Raw genomic sequence first — 23303 nt, forward strand, 5'->3', positions numbered from 1 at the left:
GGCTAACATTGATATTTCCTCATTTGGTGCCCCTTCTACTAGAGGTGCAGTTTCTACTAAACTTATTTAAGCAGGAGTTTCTAAATGTGATCTTCTGAGAGCAGCCAACTGGTCTTCAGACTCTACTTTTAAGACTTTCTACTTAGTCTCATGTATCTATGTCTTTTCTTTACAGTACTATGTTATAGAGTTATATCATATCACAGTACTATATCATATAGGTTGTTTTACTATGTTATGGCTTTGAACTTGCAAATAATGCGAGGCCTCCTGTCTTGAAATAAAATTGGAGATTTTCCTATCCTTGGTGACAGAAAATATAGATTTTATGAAAGACAGGAGGCGAGCATTATCCCTCCCTTTACCCATCCCTATATTTGTTATCATGTACAGTACATTTTTCTCTTCCCTCAGCATATTGAACAGCTTCGCAAGTAGCTTCTTACAATTCACTGTTCCTTCCTGAAAGTTTAATACTACTGATCTCCAGTTTCCAAGTCTTCATTGGACATTGCATCACACGAGACGTTCTTCTTCGGTTCTTTAGCATTAGATAACTCCTTCTTCATGGTTTATCCAGAGTTTATCTTGGACTTTTATTTCAATTTATTTTATTTATATATCATCATTTTGTATTGCTAAAATATTGAATTCATAGAAAGAGGGTGTGGTTAGGTATGCAGTGCCTTATATAACCTATGCCTCACTCTAATTGGATGCTGTTCATATCATAGCACACTTGGTTGCGCATATTCATTGTAAAGTTTTTTCTTCTACAGTGTTATATACATTTTTGTTTTGCTGCTAAATTTTGCAGTAAAGAAAGATATTGTAAATAATGCTCGCCTCCTGTCTTTCATAAAATCTATATTTTCCATCACCAAGGATAGGAAAATCTCCAATTTTCCACCATTGAAGCCACCAAAGGTCTTGTATTATGCAGGACTGATGGTACTTTGTAATGACATCATTCAATTTACCTCTAAATTTATGGCTAAGCATCCTTAACCCCACAAAAGCAACATTGCTGTGCCTTATAACAACCCCAACCAATACTGTGCCTCCTTGTCACCCCCACACAGTACTGTGCCCCAATACCCCCACTCCCCCTTCCCCCTTCTATCCTGGGAAGATAATGATTCTCTTTCTTTAAAATTATTATCCACAACTACTGGGATCATCTGCCTGTCCATTGTCATCTACTCACCACTACTACTGGGCTCATATGCCTGCCCACTGTCATCTACTTACCACAACTACTGGGATCATCTGCCTGTCCATTGTCATCTACTCACCACATCTACTGGGTTCATCTGCCTGTCTACTGTCATGGAAAATGTGCAACATCGGTATAGCAGTAGAAACAGCAAGTGAGTGTCCACCTTATAAACACGACAAGACGTGATCTTCCATGTCACATAACAAGAGGCTTCACCACAATCACTACTGGTAATAACTAGGCCCAGGATCATCTGTGCTCACTAGAAGGTCTCCGGTTCTAATACTCCAGAGATCTTACACAATAGCTGGAGTAAGATTGATGGCAGAAATAAGAAAAGCTGAGTCTGCTGGCCCTAGATCCTAATGTTAATCTCTGTGGATGGGCGCCAGGCTTTTGTCTATTGTCTTTTTTCAGTAATGGGAGTGATACCAAGTGGGTGCAGCCATGTATCTGAGCAAAATGAGGTTGGAACAATGAAGGGTGTAGGGCACTTTTTTGGGTGGTGGAAGCTTTACAGTATGGTGTACAGACATGTTAGGTCTTTGGTATCACAATTAAAATGCAATCTCCACTGATTCTGAGATCCTCTAGTGATGTTTGCCCCAGGCAAAGGAGTCTTATCATAAATCTAAGAGTCTTGGACTCCAAACAGAAGCTGGAATTACATTTTGAAAACAATATTTTTCATCAACTGATGAATTACATTTTTTGTTGCATGAATTAAATTTTTTGTTGCGAGCATTTACCGTTTTGTGATGGTACAGATGTTGTTCTTCTGGTTTCAGTTGTAGTTGGGGGTAGTGGATGGAAACACCAGATCACTCCCCTGATACTTGAGTCATAGCAGCACCCTTTACTGAGACACATCTGCTGATTTATGCCCGAGAACCCGCAGTCTCTCCTCTGATTTGGTGGGAAAGTGCACTGGGCATCCGCTGGAAAAATAAATACAATTCTTTTTGTTTATACAGAATTATTACAATTTTGCATTTCTGTATGCATCCAAAAAACCTGATCAGGGTTTCTCCAGATAAATATTCAAAAAGAGATGCAACAATCCCAATTCAGAAAACATGTATTTATTCCTTCATATCAAGTCCAGCAAGCAATGTTTCTGTTCTCTATGAAGCCATTTTCAAGCTTAAGTGACACACATTGTTAGGGAGTTTAAATACCCATACTAGTGTAAACAATAATCTCATAAAGTACTTATACCAATGTAAACAATCATTTTCATAAAGTGCAAAGTATTAATATTCATCATCTTAATATTCATATATAAATATACAGTGCAATTAACAAATCAGTGTTGTACAGGTGCATTTAAAAATAATAAGATGCTTGAAATATACAGATCCATAATTATTACATTAATCGATCATAACAAGTGACCGCAGTTTATTAAATACCAACATATTAACATAACATAAGGAGGAAGACGCTTACCGGCTCTGTATAGGTGTAATGGTGCCCGTAGCATGTGAAAATCAAACTGCGCCTGCGCAAAAAGGATTCCATGATGGCGTGTCACATGGTCAGTCACATGGTCAGTCACGTGACCGCAATCAAGTGATCCCTACCTCCCGGTCACGAGTCCTCCATCTCCTGGGTTATCACCGACGCTATTCATGTCAGTGGAACCCAGGAAGTGGAGACCTGATCGCCGGATAAAAACAATTGGTGATCAGCCTATGCAAAGCAGAAATTGTGAGAGGCATTGAATGTAAGGGTATAGAGCGTGTTCTATAAATGATGCATATGTAACAATAATAGTATACAGAAAAAATATTACTAATATACGAGAGGGGAAAAGATGATGGAAAAAAGTAATGAAGAAAATATATAAAGAAAAAAAATTGAATGAATAATAAATAAAGAATAATATAAAAAATATATAAAAAAATGAAAAAAAAATGTTTTTAATATAAATATAATGCTCGTAATAAACCGGACTAATAGATATACCAGGTGGAGGCACCCACTCTGTCACCCACTATGTACTGAACTCTCAACACTGTAGGATCACTCATCTCTCGCACCAAAAAATGGCAGTCAATGGGGGGGTGAGACACTTGGTCCCGTTAAGTCCCTCCATGTCTCTATTTCAGCGTCACTAGTACTTTTCTACTGGGTATATCTCTCTGTCCAAAATAGGAGTCAAGCACATGAGAAGTAAACCATTACATATACGGTAGGTAAAAATAAATGATAAATAAAATAAATAAAATTAATAATAATTAATACAAAAATGAAAAATGTAAAATGCAACCAAAGTTAATCATAGGATAAACTGGGAAGTAAAATTATAATCAGAGTTAATAAGGAAAGGTTATTTTAATAAAAAATAAATAAAAGATAGAGTAAACAAAGAAAGGAGTCTACTAATAAAAATAGAGGAAAGAAAATAGTACAAATATATCCCCCTATTCAATGCCTCTATTAACAGTGCTATATCCTTTCTGCTGCACAATTTTGCCCATCAACAATTATTTACAACAGAATCAATACCCAAAGGAATTTTCATACATTTTATTGATCACGCAATTACATATATCAAATAAAAGCAGAGCAGGAAGCGTCTTCTCCAAGAAATTGATGTATTTCACATAATTATCTGAAACATATCAAGAAAAGGAAAAATAACGTAGCCCCCATGTATGTAAATTTATTTGTAGCAGGCCTAAAGGAGGACGCCATCTATCCATCGCACCACTTCAGACATTGTTTGAGATGGTGTCGATTTATAGATGACGTCTTCCTGCTGTGGATGGGAAGTGTGGAGGAATTGCATGATTTCCATGCATTCCTCTACAATATGGATTCCAATATAAGTTTTACTATGTCTCATTCTTCTACAGAAGTTAGTTTTCTGAATGTGACGGTGACAAAGGTAGGGGGCAGGTTACAGACGAAACTATACACGAAGCCGACAGACAAAAATACGCTATTACATCATTCTAGTCATCATCCAAGAAAGATGGTAACCTCCATGCCCTACATTCAGATGCTGCAGGTAAGTAGGGTGATAGACGATTCTGCAGATTTGAAATTATCCCTCAATATGATGATGCATGCCTGAGGAAGCGGGTAACCGTGAAACGTGTTGCATTGTGGGAATACGTTTTTACCTGGTCTCAGCGCTCCCATCCATCCCACCCTGTCGTTTGGAGAGACACAGAAGGACAATTGAGACTATGGACAGAGAGACAGCATTGACAAAAAAAACTAAAAAGATCAATAAACATATCCCCTTAACTTCCACCTATAATACAAAGCGTGGAGATATTGTCAAAATTACTAAATAAGCATTGGTATATCTTAAAAGAGATCTTCCCGAATATAGAGGAATTCTCCTCAAACCCACTGATGTCTTATAGAAGGGGGGGAATCTTAAAGATAAACTGGTTAGTTCAGTAGTTAGGACACACAAAAAACAGGGCCAGACCTTTATTGGGACAAAAAAGTTGGGATATTTTCCATGCTTATCCTGAATAAACTGCACTTTAATGTTAAAAGGTCCTTGTTTTGTACACCCTAACACACAATGCTCTTATGCCCTTAGACACTACTGAACTTGCGATTCTACCTGGGTAATTTATGTTTTAATTTTCCCCTGTAGAAGGTTATGAGTGGGTCAAACCACATGGAACTTAAAAACAAGAGTCAACAATCATCACTAAAGTATAAGGAAGAAAAAATTGAATTTACCAGTGTCCAATCACTTTTCTGGAGTTGGGCACGTAGAGAAAGATCTTAAAGGGGTACTCCGGTGAAAACCTTTTTTCTTTAAAATCAACTGGTGGCAGAAAGTTAAACATATTTGTAAATTACTTCTATTAAAAAATCTTAATCCTTCCTGTACTTATTAGCTGCTGAATACTGCAGAGGAAATTCTTTTCTTTTTGGAATGCTCTCTGATGACATCACGAGCACAGTTCTCTCTGCTGACATTATTATAATAATAATGCTTTATTTTTTGTTGTCCTTGGTGGGATTTGAACCCAAGTCCCCAGCATTGCAAGGCAGCAGTGCTGACCACTGAGCCACTATGCTGCCCTTAGCATCCATCTGCTATGCATGGTTGCTAAAATGGACAGAGATGTCAGCAGAGAGCACTTTGCTCGTGATGTCATCAGTGTTCCAAAAAGAAAGGAATTTCCTCTGTAGCATTCAGCAGCTTATAAGTACCGGAAGGATTAAGATTTTTTAATAGAAGTAATTTACAAATATATTTAACTTTCTGCCACCAGTTGATTTAAAAGAAAAAAGGTTTTCACCGGCATACCCCTTTAAGTTTGCAGCTATTGATCATGTACTGGTCCCACCGAGAGGTGGTGATCAATTAGCACTATTATGTAAGAGAGAGTTGTGGTGGATTCACCAATTGAATTCCCTACAACCCCATGGTCTGAATATTGAATTTAATGTGGTTTGAATTTGCTTTACATTGTTGATGGGGGGATGGCTGGGGTGAAGTTTGATACCCCCTGGACTCCTCTTGGTTCTTCAGCCCTTCTCCTGGGTGTATATAGACACATATTGTTAAAAAATAATGTTATTATATAGTTTTGTGAATAGGGGATATTAATTTTTCCTTTTCTTGATTTGTTTCAGATAATTATGTGGAATACATACATTTCTTGGAGAAGACGCTTCCTACTCTGCTTTTATTTGACATATGTAATTGTTGATGGGCCAGATTGTGCAGCAGAAAGGATATAACACTGTAAATAAAGGCATTGAATAGGGGGATATATTTGTACTATTTTCTTTCCTCTATTTTTATTAGTAGACTTATGTGGTGTCCCGATACAGGACATGGTCCTGTACCATCTCTAGGTCCCCTCTGGAAGAGTCCCTGCAGTCCATAGGACTCTCCTGCAGGGCTCACCCCTTGGTCACCTTCTGTTAATGCATTGTAAATGTGTTGTGAACATATTGTTCATTATACATAAAGTTGTACAAATGTATAGAGGTTAGTCATGTGAAGCACTGTCATGTGACACTACCCAGAGTGCCATGGGCACAGGAACCACAGGCTTTGCAACCAATGGACTTTAGTCCAGCCTCCTTAGTATATAAGGGGCTGAAGTCTCTAAACTTCTAGAGACTAGAAGTCTCTAGTCTCTTATCTCCTGGATTTCAGACAAGCACAATACCTGTACTATCTAAATTCAAATCATCTAGGCCAAAGACTAAAGAACCTGCAGCCACTTCAAAACGTGAGTTATCAAGCTCTATCTACAATTCTAGTGACTACTACTCAACTCAAGAATAATATTAGTAGCACAGTGGCCTGCAGAAATCATTTCAATGCTACAAGTCCCAGCAAGCCTGTGAGGTATCCTGCATCCTGGTTGCCTCTAGAGAAACTGCATATTTGTAAAGACTGTTTAATAAGAATTCCAAATAAAAGTTCCAGTTATTTTCACAATTCCTGCTGTGGACATTCCATTATTGCCTGCCATTTCTGGGTTGGTTGTCGGCAGGGCCTTATTCCGAAACAACCACATCCTGGCGTCATGACTAATCAGGGGTTAATAACACCTTACCCCACAGGGTTAATACCACCAGACCCTGCTACACCATTGCAACACCCCGACACCACAATTATTTCTTTGTTTACTCTAACTTTTTTTTCTAAAAATTACCTTTCCTTATTAACTCTAAATATAATTTTACTTCCCAGTTTACCCTATGATTAACTTTGGTTGTATATTAAATATTTTTTTTTTGTATTATTTATTATAATTTTTTTTTTTGATTTATCATTTATTTTTACCTTTATGTAATGGTTTACTTCTCAAGTGCTTGACTCCTATTTTGGACAGAGAGGTGTACCCAGTAGAAAAGTACTAGTGACGCTGAAATAGCGGGCACACTCCGGGTTTATCTGTAGGTGGGTAGAGTGAGACATGGAGGGACTTAACGGTACCAAGTGTCTTCACCCGCCCATTGACTGCCATTTTTTCACATCTGATTGGTGCGAGATGAGTGGTCCTACATAATGGGTGACAGAGTGGGTGTCACCACCTGTCATATCTAATAGTCCGTTTTATTAGGAGTATTATATTTATATTTTATTTATTATTTTATTTTTTGTTTTTTTAATGATTAATTTTTTTTATTATTCTTTATTTATTATTTATTATTCATTCGATTTAATTTTTTATTTTTTTCTATATATATGTTTTTTCATTATTTTTTTCATCATCTTTTCCCCTCTAGTATATTAGTAATATTTTTTCAGTATACTTTTATTATTAAATATGCATAATTTATAGAACTCTTCCATTCAATGCCTCTCAGAGAGATTACCTATTCTATTCAAGCATAATTTTATCTAAGTATACAATTTCTACTTTGCACGGGCTGATCACCAATTGTTTTTCCGGCGATTAGGTCTCCACGCCCTGGGTTCCTGGGTAACCCAGGAGATGGAGGACTCGTGACCCGGAGATAGCGATCACATGATTGCGGTCACGTGACTGACCATGTGACTGCTCATGTGACACGCCGTCATGGAATCCTTTTTGTGCAGGCGCAGTGTGATTTTCAGACGCTGCGGGCGCCATTACACCTATACAGAGCCGGTAAGCTTCTTCCTCCCTATTTTATGTAAATATGTTGATATTTAATACATAGCGGTCACTTGTTATGATTGATTAATGTAATTAGGAAATGAAAGAGATCGGATCCAGCTCAATGCAGGTAAAATCGGGTTTAATCCATAGGACAAGGAAGGAACAAGTTACGCGTTTCAAGCGCTGCAAGCGCTCTTAGTCATACAACAAATGCATGTTACAAGTCGGCTTAAATAGGCAGTGAGGTAATTACAGCCGGTCACAGGTCATGTGACCGGCAGGAATTAACCCCTTACAGGTAAATAGGGGCAGTGTAAAAACATAAGAAATATACTTCAAGTATCAAAACGATGGATAAATACAAATATAATTGTAACTACATAAAAGAATAATGTCTGAAAATAATAAATGACCAATGTGTGGAGAGATGAGAAAAAAATGAATAAATAAAAAGACATAATTGTCTTATTATTTATTCATTTTTTATGTCTTTTTATTTATTCATTTTTTTCTCATCTCTCCACACATTGGTCATTTATTATTTTCAGACATTATTCTTTTATGTAGTTACAATTATATTTGTATTTATCCATCGTTTTGATACTTGAAGTATATTTCTTATGTTTTTACACTGCCCCTATTTACCTGTAAGGGGTTAATTCCTGCCGGTCACATGACCTGTGACCGGCTGTAATTACCTCACTGCCTATTTAAGCCGACTTGTAACATGCATTTGTTGTATGACTAAGAGCGCTTGCAGCGCTTGAAACGCGTAACTTGTTCCTCCCTTGTCCTATGGATTAAACCCGATTTTACCTGCATTGAGCTGGATCCGATCTCTTTCATTTCCTCATTGGCTGGTGCCGTCCAGCGCCCGGATCCGTGCTCTACTGTCTGGGGCGGGGTGAGCTGGCCTTCACCTTGTTTGCCTTCCCCTATTAATGTAATTAATATGGATCTGTATGTTTCAAGCATCTTACTATTTTTAAATGCACATGAACAACACTGATTTGTTAATGGCACAGTATATTTATATATGGATATTAAGATGATGAATATTTATCATGAAAATGATTGTTTACATTGGTATAAGCACTTTATGAGATTATTGTTCACACTTGATGAGTAGTGATGTGCAGCGGGGCCATATTCGAATTTGCGATTATTCGTCCTATGTTCGCAAATTTGCGATTATTCGTCCTATGTTCGCAAATTTCGTATATTCGCTGTGTACATTCACTTTTTTTTTCATGGAAAATTTGCATAACATTTGCATAAAAATTAGAATGTGAAAAATAAGCAGACCCACATGATAGACCCATGTGATAGACCCCTATTCGCATAAAAATTCGTATGTGAAAAAAAAAATATATATAGCACTATATTCTAAATATTCGCGAAATCACGAAGTGCTGATATTCACAGTAAAAATTTCCATTACGAATATCCGTTCTCAACGCTATTAATGAGCACCTGATTCAGTACTTTGTAATGAGCACTAGTATATTTAAACCCCCTAACAATGTGTGTCACTTAAGCTTGAAAATGGCTCCATAGAGAGCAGAAACAGATGTCAGGAACTGTACAGAGTAGGAGCAAATCCACATAGGAAACCTATCCTTCTCTGGATCCTGACATGGACAGAGGTGTCAGCAGAGAGCACTGTGGTTAGACTGGAAAGCAATTCAAAAAGAAAATAAATTTCTCTGAAGTATACAGCAGCTGATAAGTACTGGAAGGATTAAGATTTTTAAGTCGAAGTAACTTACAAATCTATTTAACTTTCTGGCATCAGTTAATTTAAAAAACAAAATGTTTTTTAGCGGAGTACCCCTTTAAGAATTTTTTTTTTTCGAGCTTTAAAAAGCTGTATATCATACATTTCCCTTTGCTCACATTGTGTGAGCTCCTGGTAATACAAAGTGGGCGTTCCCCAGCAGGCGTGACATCACTGAAGCCTGTGAGAGCTGTGCCTCGCCATGCCCAACAGGCACTTCCTGAGTTTGGTCTCCTGCAAGGCCGGGAGGAGACCAAACTAACTGTCTGACTTGTGGCAGGGAACAGAACAGAGCCACCTAGTGGCCATTTTTTTAATCACATTAAAAACCATCTAAAGGTTGAGAATTTTACCAGCAAGTAAATAGCAAAGTGTCTTATAATTACATAAGGAACAATATATTAAAAGTTTAGTTTGGTGACAGGTCCTCTTTAATAAAATAGGAAATTACCCCCTCCAGGAAAAGTTAAAAATGATCCAAGTAAGGAAGAGAGGAAGCAAAACAGAAATACATGACCATCTATGAATGTACATCCCTGAGATTACACATATGTCTGGATGTCTGTCATTTCCATACATCATTCTTACACTTCCTTATGCCTTTTAAGCATTTGCATACAATACATTTATTTATTTTTGATTTATTTATTTTATTAAATGAAATTAAATTATTTATTTAAAATTTCGATGTATATTCTGTCAGTGGAGCATTAAATCTCTTATACTTACACAGCCCGGCCATAGAGATGATGGTGAATGTGACTAATAACACCTGCAGAGACATTGTTATCCTGGGGACCTGGAATACAAAAATATCTTATATACAAAGACATAGAAAATCAGAATTTCAATAAGAGCTGCAAACATAGTGTAGTCACCAAGGACATAATGCATTTTGGCTGCTGTTCAGACCTTATGGACTGTCAGTTTTGCTAAATTTGGAGTATACTTTTGATGTTTTCCCTTTCTCAAATATAATGCAAAAATACCTGCTGTCCCATTGGGTTTCTTCTTTTACTGACTGACTTTTCACAATATGACCTCTGCATTCGAGATGCACAACACTCCCTATAAATACAATCTACAAAGTACCCATTCAGTAATCTCAGCCAAACCGTGCCCCTCAGTAATACCAGAAACATAGTACCCCGCCCCCCCAACAATACAAGCCACACAGCGCCCCCTCAGTTATATCAGCCACCCAGTGCCCCTTGAGCAATACAAGCTACACAATGCCCCTTCAGTGATACCAGCCACACAGTGCCCCCCTCAGTAATACCAGCCATACAGCGCCCCCTCAGTAATACCAGCCACACAGTGCCCCGTCAGTAATATCAGCCATACAGTGCCCCCCCCTCAGTTATACCAGCCACACAGTGCCCCCTCAGTAATACCAGCCACACAGTGCCCCCTCAGTAATACCAGCCACACAGTGCCCCCTCAGTAATACCAGCCACACAGTGCCCCCCTCAGTAATACCAGCCATACAGCGCCCCCTCAGTAATACCAGCCACACAGTGCCCCCTATGTAATACAAGCCACATACTGCCCCCTCAGCAATACCAGCCACACAGTGCCACGTCAGTAATACCAGCCATACAGTGCCCCCTCAGTAATACCAGCCACACAGCGCCCCCTCAGTAATACCAGCCACACAGTGCCCCCTATGTAATACAAGCCACATACTGCCACCTCAGCAATACCAGCCACACAGTGCCCCATCAGTAATATCAGCCATACAGTGCCCCCCCTCAGTTATATCAGCCACACAGTGTCCCCTCAGTAATACAGCCACACAGTGCCCCCTCAGTAATACCAGCCACACAGTGTCCCCTCAGTAATACCAGCCACACAGTGCCCCCTCAGTAATACCAGCCACACAGTGCCCCCTCAGTAATACCAGCCACACAGTGCCCCCTCAGTAATACCAGCCACACAGTGCCCCCTCAGTAATACCAGCCACACAGTGCCCCCTCAATAATACCAGCCACACGGTGCCCCCTCAATAATACCAGCCACACGGTGCCCCCTCAGTAATACCAGCCACACAGTGCCCCCTCAGTAATACCAGCCACACGGTGCCCCCTCAATAATACCAGCCACACGGTGCCCCCTCACTAGTACCAGCCACAAAGTGCCCCCTCAGTAATACCAGCCACACGGTGCTCCCTCAGTAATACCAGCCACACAGTGCCCCCTCAATAATACCAGCCACACAGTGCCCCCTCAGTAATACCAGCCACACAGTGCCCCCTCAGTAATACCAGCCACACAGTGCCCCCTCAGTAATACCAGCCACACAGTGCCCCCTCAGTAATACCAGCCACAAAGTGCCCCAACAGTAATACCAGCTACAAAGTGCCCCAACAGTAATACCAGCCACACGGTGCTCCCTCAGTAATACAGCCACACAGTGCCCCCTCAGTAATACCAGCCACAAAGTGCCCCTCTCAGTAATATCAGCCACACAGTACCCCCTCCAGGGTCACCATCAGGGGGGTACAACCAGTACCCTAGTAAGGGGCCAGGACCCCAGGGGGCCCGACTGAGCTCCAACTTTTTTTTTTTTTGCAAATCAGTGAGTGACTGTCACTCACTGACCGCTGGGGGGCGTCACTACACACTGACTGACTGACCGAATTCTGTACAGGCAGTCAGTCAGTCACACCAGAGAGGGGGCTATCATCACGTTCATTTTTTTAATGACTGAGGCCCTATCAGCCCTGCACTTTCTGCAGCTGTGGTCCGGATGGGGGGCTAGAGTGAGAGGGAGCACCATTCGGAGGGCAGCACACTGAAACTGCAGCTGGTATGAGACGTGCCTGCACGCGGCCGTCAGTTACCAGCAGGCCAGTGACGTTGGCCCATGTGTCCCTCCTCCCCCTACCTGGCACCCGCAATAGAGGACCGGAGCAGCATGCTACACTGCACACAGGTACTAACTTAACTGGGGGCAGTGTATGTGTGTATGATGGCTCTGTGTGCGTGTGTGTATTTATAGGGGCAGTGTATGTGTTATGGGGCTAGTGTATGTGTATGGGGGCAGTGTATGTGTGTATATGGGGGCTGTGTATGTGTATGGGGCTGTGTATGTGTATGGGGGCAGTGTATGTGTATGGGGCTGTGTATATGGTATGGGGCTGTGTATGTGTGTGTGGGGGGGAGGGCTGCGTATGTGTGTATGGGAGCTGTGTGTTTGGAGGCTGTGTATGTGTGTAGGGGCTGTGTCTCTGTATGTGTCTAGGGGCAGTGTATGTGTTATGGGGCTAGTGTATGTGTATGGGGGCAGTGTATGTGTGTATATGGGGGCTGTGTATGTGTTAAGGGGCTGTGTATGTGTGTATATGGGGCCTGTGTGTGTAGGGGCTGTGTATGTGTGTATACGGGGGCTGTGTGTGGGGGACTGTGTGTGGGGGGCTGTGTATGTGTGTAGGGGCTTGACTAGGGGATATTATAGCTGTTATGTACCTTTAACCACCCACCTACACCATCCCTTACTTCACCATAAACCCTCCCCTTCCTTAAGCAAGACAAGACAAGGTGTTGGTGCAAAAAAGGCCACAGCATCCTACTTTATTAAATAACCAATTAAAACATTGTAAACATAACAAAAATTGTATGAACATCATACATAGAACCAGAACCCACCACAACTTATAAATTATCCCTAGCGCAGGAGAAGAACCTGAAGGCACCATTACTGAACCAGTGCTCACCTGCCTAGGAGCACCATTTGTGAAGCCAACAAAACTTATAAATTATCCCTAGCGCAGGAGAAGAATCTAAAAGCACCATTACTGAACCAAAGGGGGTGGGGCTCCTAGCCAGTGCTCACCTGCCTGGGAGCACCATTTGTGAAGCCCACAAAACTTCCTGTGCCCATGTCCACATGGACTTCACCATCGAGCTGGAAACGGCTCCCAGTCCACCTCCACACTCCATCCAATACTGCCGTCCAATGGTGCCTCCAGATCCCTCTCCTGACCCCGCCACAACGGCGACATGTGACCACCTTACTTATCACCGTTCCTCCACAAACGAACAGCCTGTGCCCCCGCCTCCTTCAACTCCAAGATCCAAAGATCCATCCCCAGCTCGTTCTGGTGCACCCCGTCATCCACCATAAACTCTGACGCCCCCTCCTCCATATCCCTATGTCTCACCACCAATCCCCTCGTAGTCCAAAAACCACACCCCAGCCAACAAAACACCCAAACGCGTCAGAAAGGGGAAAAGTCACTGGCCTCCTCTTGACCTGGGAAACCGTCCCCTTTCGAAAACCTCTTAACACCTGACGGACCAAAAACGCCTTAGTCACATACCAAAAACGCCTTAGTCACCTCTGGCAAACTACGAACCTTAAACCAGAAGGCCAAAGCCGCCATCCGGAGACTAATAACCGACGAGGACACCCCTTCACAAAAAGCCCTGCCCACATAGAACAAAAGAGCGGCCTCCCAATCTGAAGAAGCGCCCGTAATGGACAACTGCCCAGCCAACTGCTCCCAATCAGCCCACCATCGACGATAAGACTCCCAGGTAGCCCGGCTCAGCGACCGACAAACCAGGCCCAGCGTAAACTCTACACTAGCCGCCACAGCCACTCTGGGAAGGGAATTCTGTTTTCCTCGACCTCCGGCGCCAGCTCCCGAAATCGGCCCCACATGCAAAGCAACTACATGCAAATTGAGCTTCAGCACCCGCAACACCAAGTGGCGCAGCCACGTAACCACCGGCAGAGAGTTCGCTGTCTGATTGTTAAAGGGGTACTTCGGTGCTTACACATCTTATCCCCTATCCAGAGGATAGGGGATAAGATGCCTGATCGCGGGAGTCCCGAAGCTGGGGACGCCCGGGATCATGCACGTGGCACCCCGTTTGTAATCAGTCCCCTCCTGTAGGCTTGCATTGAGGGGCAGAGCATGACGTCACACGGGGGTGGGGGGCGTGACGTCACACGCCGCCGGCCCTGCGGTCGACCGTAATCAGACCCGGAGCGAACACGCTCCGGGGACTGATTACAAACGGGGTGCCGCGTGCATGATCCTGGGTGTCCCCAGCGGCGGGACTCCCACGATCAGGCATCTTATCCCCTATCCTTTGGACAGGGGATAAGATGTGTAAGCTCCGGAGTACCCCTTTAATGGCCAACACAACCCCCATATTATGACAATGGAAGTAAACCTTCCAATTGTGAAACAACTCCCCCCACACTTCCACTGCCACCACAATTGGAAACAATTCAAGCAAAGCCAGATTAAGAGTAAACCCCGCTTCCATCTAAGCCTCCGGCCATTGCCCAACGCATCACTGACGCTGCAAGTATATCCCAAAACTGCCATGCTACCTGCTTTATTTCAAGTTATATCTGCAAGGGTTAAGGAGGAACTCGAGAAGCACGCGAAAATGTCCTGCGCTGGTCAGCGTCCCACCCCTTGGCGTGGACATCATGTAGTCGTCTCCATGCCGAGGTGGAACTGCTTGTATTTGCTTGTTGTTGCCAGGAGACCGGAAGTCAGCGCTGCACCGATGACGTCCTTCCGGAGATGGCAGAGAGGAGTACAGACAAGGTGGAGCACACGGAGGACGGCAAATGGCCAGCCACCCCGGAAGGGGAATCATCCAAGTCGGGAGAAGCATCGCCGGTGAGGCTGTCCCCTCACCATAGGACATGGGTATCCTGGGCAGAGATTGCTACTGAGGAGTCAGAAGTAAGTACCCCCGGCTGAGGCCGCATTTTCTACACCTTCTTCCACTACTAGCCCAGAGAGGGGAACCCAGGCCCCGAAAGCCGCTGAAGTTACTGCACGCCCGCAGTCACACCCTCTACCCCGATGGTTGTTGGGCAATGAGCCTGCATTAATACAGTAAATGAGGGAGCACGTTCTTCCCCTGCCATTGAAGCCACATCCCCCAGTTCCTACAGCTCAGGCAAAAAGAGCCCACAGAGAAGCCGAAGCTGCTGCCATAGTAGAGGAACTGAGAGCACCGAATAAACAAATGTATGGGCCCAAATTGCTACCGTATGAGGTGTGTCAACAACAGCAGCAAGATACAAAACAGCTGGAGGCCATATATATGAAAAAGCTGGAGCATCCCTAGGAAGGTGAGCCACCCCTGGAGCGCTGCCGCGCTACTGTTGTCAAGTTCGACCGAGTCAGTGGATTTGGCACACTTATGGACTGCCGGCATGGGGGCATCATCCTTGTTAACAGGAGAGCTGTCCAAAGAGACTATCTTCCCCCAGCACTGCATTCCCTGGAAAAAGGGGAAATCATAGAGTACACTCCGGTGAGGAGCCTGCGAGGAGAATGGGCAGCAGCCATCTCAAGGCCAAAGAACCCCACTCATCTGCCATTCACCTACTTTCCTTCAGACGACTGAGACGCAGATCCTTTTGGGCTGAGACCAATTAAGTTCCCAGACACCCCCTGAGGAGGTGTGGCCTAATCAGCGGGCACCAACTGATATGCCTAGGCCTACTCCAGTCACGGAGGTGTGGCCTGATCCAGAGGCACCAACCAATGTGCCTCGGCCTACTCAAGGTTTGTCTGGACCAACAGGCACCTACAATTTCCCCAGTGGCGCAAGCTGCTGCTCTGAGCGCAGTGGTCACTGTCAGTCCGACCATTGCTCAGTCAAGATTAACCCATGTGGTGTGGAGAACTCATGTTAACCCCATGGAGGGAGTCCAGTCTCGCGCTCCTAGATTTATGTCTCAACCTAGGAAGCATACCGATAGGCGAGCCTGGGAAAATAAAAGAGCAACCATCTAAAGTTTTGTGTACAATGACTGTACCTATTGTGGGTATATGACTAACTGTTCTGTACACAAGTACATTATTATTGTTACAAGTTTACTACATCAAAGCAACGTTTAAGAAGAGTACCTGACAAACTTTCGTCAAGCCAATTTATCCTGCAACGTTTTTGTAAGTCTTGTGCCCAGCCACGGCCGTGATTCTAACCAGAGACCCCATAATGTATTGGGACTACTGAGCCATACGTGAACTTTAATGTATATATGGTAAAGTAATATGTCTTGTGCACCATTTGCACTCCAGGATATCAGGTGGATCTAACATGACCACATCAGTTATTGGGTTAGCTGTACTTAACCCTTATGTCTATAGGTAATATAAGTTATGCCTAATAAAATGTAATAAAGTGTAAAATGGTAAATGGTTTACTGTACATGTGTACAGAATTGTATAAAGGTGATACCACCTTCACACTACCTTCAAGGTGAAAACCACCTTCACACAAACGCCTCACACAGACAGATATCTAGACTGATCTAAATAGTGTACACACATAAGTTTAGTACTCATAAATCCAAATCACAAGTCATGTACATTAGTCCCAAACTTCAGTCAAATGTACATTTTGGACTGTAATATTCTTGTATCAGTCCATACCACTGTTAGTCACTAAAATGTCATATAACTAATTTCATTTCTTCTTGTCTTTGCGTGTCCAGGGTACTTTACTGGCCAGAAGGTATTCCTGTAGCTAACCAAATGCACGTACAAAAGTAAGGTAACAGAATGTCAAATGTTATCCAGAGTTAAGTGTTCTAGGGGTTAGTGTGTACTGCTGATAGACCCTAGTAGCCAAGGCATTGGGCAGAAAGCCTCAGGCAATTCAATCCGCAACCAGTGTCTAACAGAAAAAATAAACAATGGTGAAATGTCATGTCCAACAGCAAAAATAAATACTGCACGAAGTGGCGGCTGACACACCCTCTCAATACAGCTCGATGGCAGAGCCGGAGCGCTGCATTCGGCAATCTCTGTCTCTGCCATAGCGATGTATTGAGGGGGCTTGTCGGTCACCGCTTCATGCGGTGGTCGACACCTGCTAGCTGGCTAGCGAGCCGGGGCCCCGTACAGGAGATCGCGGGGGGGCCCAGCGGTTGGATCTGAAACTTATCCCCTTAGGATAGGGGACAAGTTTTTCAGCACTGGACTACCCCTTTAATATATGCTGTTTCTGGGATGGTTGTCGACGTTGCCCTACATCATACAACCACATCCTGGCATCACGAACACTAGGGGTTAACAACATCTTGCCCCAGGGGTTAATACCATCTGGCCCCACTACCTACACCGCTACACCCCATGGTCCCGCCATAACACCGTGGTCACCACATGGGCACGTAGCTTCCTGTGAAGTCACGCATATATAATTAATTATGCAAATTACCATGGCATTGTTTGGAAAAAAGGTGGCAACCCTATGTGTGCATAAGGGCAGTGTATGCGTGTATTGTGGGCTGAGTGTGTGTGTGTGGGGGGCTGTGTATATGTATATGGGGGCTGTGTATATGTATATGGGGGCTGTGTATGTGTATATGGGGGCTGTGTATGTGTGTGGGCGCTGAGTATGTGTGTGTGGGGGCTGTGTATGTGTATATGGGGGCTGTGTATATGTATATGGGGGCTGTGTATGTGTATATGCGGGCTGTGTAAATGTATATGGGGGCTGTGTATATGTATATGAGGGCTGTGTATATGTATATGGGGGCTGTGTATGTGTATATGGGGGCTGTGTATATGTATATGGGGGCTGTGTATATGTATATGGGGGTTGTGTATATGTATATGGGGGCTGTGTATGTATATGGGGCTGTGTATGTGTATATGGGGGCTGTGTATGTGTATATGGGGGCTGTGTATGTGTATATGGGGGCTATGTATGGTGGGGGCTGTGTATATGTATATGGGGGCTGTGTATATGGTGCTGTGTATATGTATATGGGGATGTGTATATGTATATGGGGCTGTTTATATGTATATATGTATATGGGGGCTGTGCATATGTATATGGGGGCTGTGTATGTGTATATGGGGGCTGTGTATATGTATATGGGGGCTGTGTATGTGTATGGGGGCTGTGTATATGTATATGGGAGCTGTGTATGTATATATGGAAACTGTGTATGTGTATATGGGGGCTGTATATATGTATAAGGGAGCTGTGTAGGTGTATGAGGGCTGTGTATATGGGGGCTGTGTATATGTATATGGGGGCTGTGTATGTGTATATGGGGGCTGTGTATATGGGGGCTGTGTATATGGGGGCTGTGTATATGTATATGGGGGCTGTTTATGTGTATATGGGGGCTGTGTATATGTATATGGGGGCTGTGTATATGTATATGGGAGCTGTGTATGTGTATGGGGGCTGTGTATATGTATATGGGGGCTGTGTATATGTATATGGGGGCTGTGTATATGTATATGGGAACTGTGTATGTATATGGGGGCTGTGTATGTGTATATGGGGGCTGTGTATATGTATATGGGGACTGTGTATATGTATATGTGGGCTGTGTATGTGTATATGGGGGCTGTGTATATGTATATGGGGGCTGTGTATATGTATATGGGAGCTGTGTATGTGTATGGGGGCTGTGTATGTGTATATGGGGGCTGTGTATATGTATATGGGAGCTGTGTATGTGTATGGGGTCTGTGTATATGTATATGGGGGCTGTGTATATGTATATGGGGGCTGTGTATATGTATATGGGGGCTGTGTATATGCATATGGGGGCTGTGTATATGTATATGGGGGCTGTGTATATGTATATGGAAGCTGTGTATGTTTATGGGGCTGTGTATATGTATATGGGGACTCTGTATATGTATATGGGAGCTGTGTATGTATATGGGGGCTGTGTATGTGTATATGGGAGCTGTGTATGTATATGGGGGCTGTGTATGTGTATATGGGGGCTGTGTATGTGTATATGGGGGCTGTGTATATGTATATGGGGGCTGTGTATGTGTATATGGGGGCTGTGTATATGTATATGGGGGCTGTGTATGTGTATATGGGGGCTGTGTATATGTATATGGGAGCTGTGTATGTGGGCTGTGTATATGTATATGGGGGCTGTGTATGTGTATGGGGGCTGTGTATATGTATATGGGGGCTGTGTATATGTATATGGAAGCTGTGTATGTGTATGGGGTCTGTGTATATGTATATGGGGGCTGTGTATATGTATATGGGGCTGTGTATATGTATATGGGGGCTGTGTTTATGTATATGGGAGCTATGTATATGGGAGCTGTGTATGTGTATATGGGGGCTGTGTATATGTATATGGGGGCTGTGTATATGTATATGGGAGCTGTGTATGTGTGTGGGGCTGTGTATATGTATATGGGGACTGTGTAAATGTATACGGGAGCTGTGTATGTGTATATGGGGGCTGTGTATATGTATATGGGAGCTGTGTATGTGTATGGGGGCTGTGTATATGTATATGGGGGCTGTGTATGGGGCTGTGTATATGTATATGGGGGCTGTGTATATGCATATGGGAGCTGTGTATGTGTATGGGGTCTGTGTATATGTATATGGGGGCTGTGTATATGTATATGGGGCTGTTTATATGTATATGGGGGCTGTGTATATGTATATGGGAGCTGTGTATGTGTATATGGGGGCTGTGTATATGTATATGGGGGCTGTGTATATGTATATGGGAGCTGTGTATGTGTATGGGGCTGTGTATATGTATATGGGGACTGTGTATATGTATATGGGAGCTGTGTATATGTATATGGGGCTGTGTATATGTATATGGGGGCTGTGTATATGTATATGGGAGCTATGTATATGGGAGCTGTGTATGTATATATGGGGGCTGTGTATATGTATATGGGGGCTGTGTATATGTATATGGGAGCTGTGTATGTATATGGGGGCTGTGTATGTATATGGGGGCTGTGTACATGTATATGGGGGCTGTGTATATGTATATAGGAGCTGTGTATGTATATGGGGGCGGTGTATATGTATATGGGAGCTGTGTATGTGTATGAGGGCTGTGTATATGGGGGCTGTGTATATGGGAGCTGTGTATGTATATGGGGGCTGTGTATGTATATGGGGGCTGTGTATATGTATATGGGGCTGTGTATGTATATGGAGGCTGTGTATATGTATATGGGGGCTGTGTATATGGGTTCTGTGTATGTGTATATGGGGGCTGTGTATATGTATATGGGGGCTGTGTATGTATATGGGGGCTGTGTATATGTATATGGGGGCTTTGTATATGTATATGGGTGCTGTGTATATGTATATGGGTGCTGTGTATGTGTATATGGGGGCTGTGTATATGTATATGGGGGCTGTGTATGTGTATATGGGGGCTGTATATATGTATATCGGGGCTGTGTATGTGTATATGGGGGCTGTGTATGTATATGGGGGCTGTGTATGTGTATATGGGGGCTGTGTATATGTGAGCTGTTTATGTGTATATGGAAGCTGTGTATGTATATGGGGGCTGTGTATATCTATATGGGGGCTGTGTATATGGGGGCTGTGTATATGTATATGGGGGCTGTGCATGTGTATATGTGGGCTGTGTATATGTATATGGGGGCTATGTATATGTATATAGGGGCTGTGTATGGGTGTGTGTGCGTGGGGGGGGTGTATAGGGGCTGTGCGCACATGTGTGGGGGCTGTATCTGTGTACGGGGGCACAAAGTGGACACTATGGGGGAGATTTATCAAAACCTGTCCAGAAGAAAAGTTGCCCAGTTGCCCATAGCAACCAATCAGATTGCTGCTTTCATTTTTAACAAGGCCTCTGCAAAATGAAAGAAGTGATCTGATTGGTTGCTATGGGCAACTGGGTAACTTTTCCTTTGCACAGGTTTTAAATCTCCCTCGATTACTATGTGAGGCAATATTGATGTGGAGTTTGTATAGAGGTGGGGATGGCGCTTTAGAAATGAGCCTGAAATGTGTGTCCATGGCTGTGTATATGTATATGGGGACTGTGTATATGTATATGGGAGCTGTGTATATGTATATGGGGCTGTGTATATGTATATGGGGGCTGTGTATATGTATATGGGGGCTGTGTATATGTATATGGGAGCTGTGTATGTATATGGGGGCGGTGTATATGTATATGGGAGCTGTGCATGTGTATGAGGGCTGTGTATATGGGGGCTGTGTATATGGGAGCTGTGTATGTATATGGGGGCTGTGTATGTATATGGGGGCTGTGTATATGTATATGGGGGCTGTGTATATATATGGAGGCTGTGTATATGTATATGGGGGCTGTGTATATGTATATGGGTTCTGTGTATGTGTATATGGGGGCTTTGTATATGTATATGGGGGCTGTGTATGTATATGGGGGCTGTGTATATGTATATGGGGGCTGTGTATATGTATATGGGTGCTGTGTATATGTATATGGGGGCTGTGTATATGTATATGGGGGCTGTGTATATGTATATGGGGGCTGTGTATATGTATATGGGTGCTGTGTATATGTATATGGGGGCTGTGTATGTGTATATGGGGGCTGTGTATATGTATATGGGGGCTGTGTATGTGTATATGGGGGCTGTGTATATGTATATCGGGGCTGTGTATGTGTATATGGGGGCTGTGTATGTATATGGGGGCTGTGTATGTGTATATGGGGGCTGTGTATATGTATATGGGAGCTGTGTATGTGTATATGGAAGCTGTGTATGTATATGGGGGCTGTGTATATCTATATGGGGCTGTGTATATGGGGGCTGTGTATATGTATATGGGGGCTATGTATATGTATATCGGGGCTGTGTATGTGTGTGTGTGCGTGGGGGGGGTGTATAGGGGCTGTGCGCACATGTGTGGGGGCTGTATCTGTGTATGGGGGCACAAAGTGGACACTATGGGGGAGATTTATCAAAACCTGTCCAGAAGAAAAGTTGCCCAGTTGCCCACAGCAACCAATCAGATTGCTGCTTTCATTTTTAACAAGGCCTCTGCAAAATGAAAGAAGTGATCTGATTGGTTGCTATGGGCAACTGGGTAACTTTTCCTTTGCACAGGTTTTAAATCTCCCTTGATTACTATGTGAGGCAATATTGATGTGGAGTTTGTATAGAGGTGGGGATGGCGCTTTAGAAATGAGCCTGAAATGTGTGTCCATCAGGATCTGCAGAGACAAGTCCGAGCTGGGAGAACTCCTCATGGAGGTCCAGGCCAGATGGAGAAGGAAAGGAAACATGAACGACTCCGACCAGAGAATATGTCGCCTGTGAGTCCTGTCATTGTAATCACCTATACTGTCCGCAGACACTTCCTGGATTCTACCACTGTATGGTCAGTGGGGGAGATTTATCACAACCTGAAAAGTGATGCAGTTGCCCATAGCAACAATCAGATCGCTTCTATCTATTTTTCAAAGACTTTCTTAAAAATTAAAGAAGCCACCTGATTGGTTGCTATGGATAACTTCCCCTCTTTTCCTCTCACAGGTTTTCATAAATCTCCCCCCGGATGTGGGAATATTCACACATTTTTAGGGCAGTTTTACAGTAACCAGAATAGTATATATTTGATTATAGCAGAGTGCGGCGCAGTTACATACTTTGCAGCACAGTGTTTTACTGCACTGCCCTCTGCTGTATTCGAATTAAAAATACATAATTAGAAAAATAAATTTGGGGGGGGGGGGGGGGGGTGTCCCTGGGGGCAGACTCAGGGATAGGCCACTAGGGGGAAGGGGGGACAGGCCTTATGGGGGCCCGAAATTTCTGATGGCAGCCCTGCGCCCCTCAGTAATACAGCCACACAGTGCCCCCTCAGTATTATCAGCCACACATTGCCACCCTCAGTAATACAGCGACACAGTGCCCCCTCAGTAATATCAGCCACACAGTGCCCCTCAGTATTATCAGCC

At 43.4% G+C, this 23303-nt stretch overlaps 2 protein-coding genes across 2 annotated transcripts in view; one reads left to right on the forward strand and one right to left on the reverse strand.

Moving 5' to 3' along the window:
- ABCG1 (ATP binding cassette subfamily G member 1) overlaps positions 1-6489 on the forward strand; it is a 197910-nt gene extending 191421 nt beyond the window's left edge. Inside the window, exon 16 of the transcript XR_008889125.1 lies at positions 5837-6489. The gene's annotated coding sequence lies outside the window, so the exon portion shown is untranslated. The remainder of the gene's footprint in view (positions 1-5836) is intronic.
- Positions 1-22368, reverse strand: part of LOC130357193 (integumentary mucin A.1-like) — a 30563-nt gene extending 8195 nt beyond the window's left edge. Inside the window, exons 1-3 of the mRNA XM_056559734.1 lie at positions 22311-22368; positions 10313-10382; positions 1969-2157 (exon numbers count right to left, since the gene is read on the reverse strand). Of these exons, the coding sequence (XP_056415709.1) occupies positions 1969-2157; positions 10313-10367 (244 nt within the window). The 5' untranslated portion in view covers positions 10368-10382; positions 22311-22368. The remainder of the gene's footprint in view (positions 1-1968; positions 2158-10312; positions 10383-22310) is intronic.
- Positions 22369-23303: the final 935 nt, after the last annotated feature.

Source organism: Hyla sarda, chromosome 2 (genome assembly GCF_029499605.1).
Source record: "Hyla sarda isolate aHylSar1 chromosome 2, aHylSar1.hap1, whole genome shotgun sequence".
Lineage (NCBI taxonomy): Eukaryota > Metazoa > Chordata > Amphibia > Anura > Hylidae > Hyla > Hyla sarda.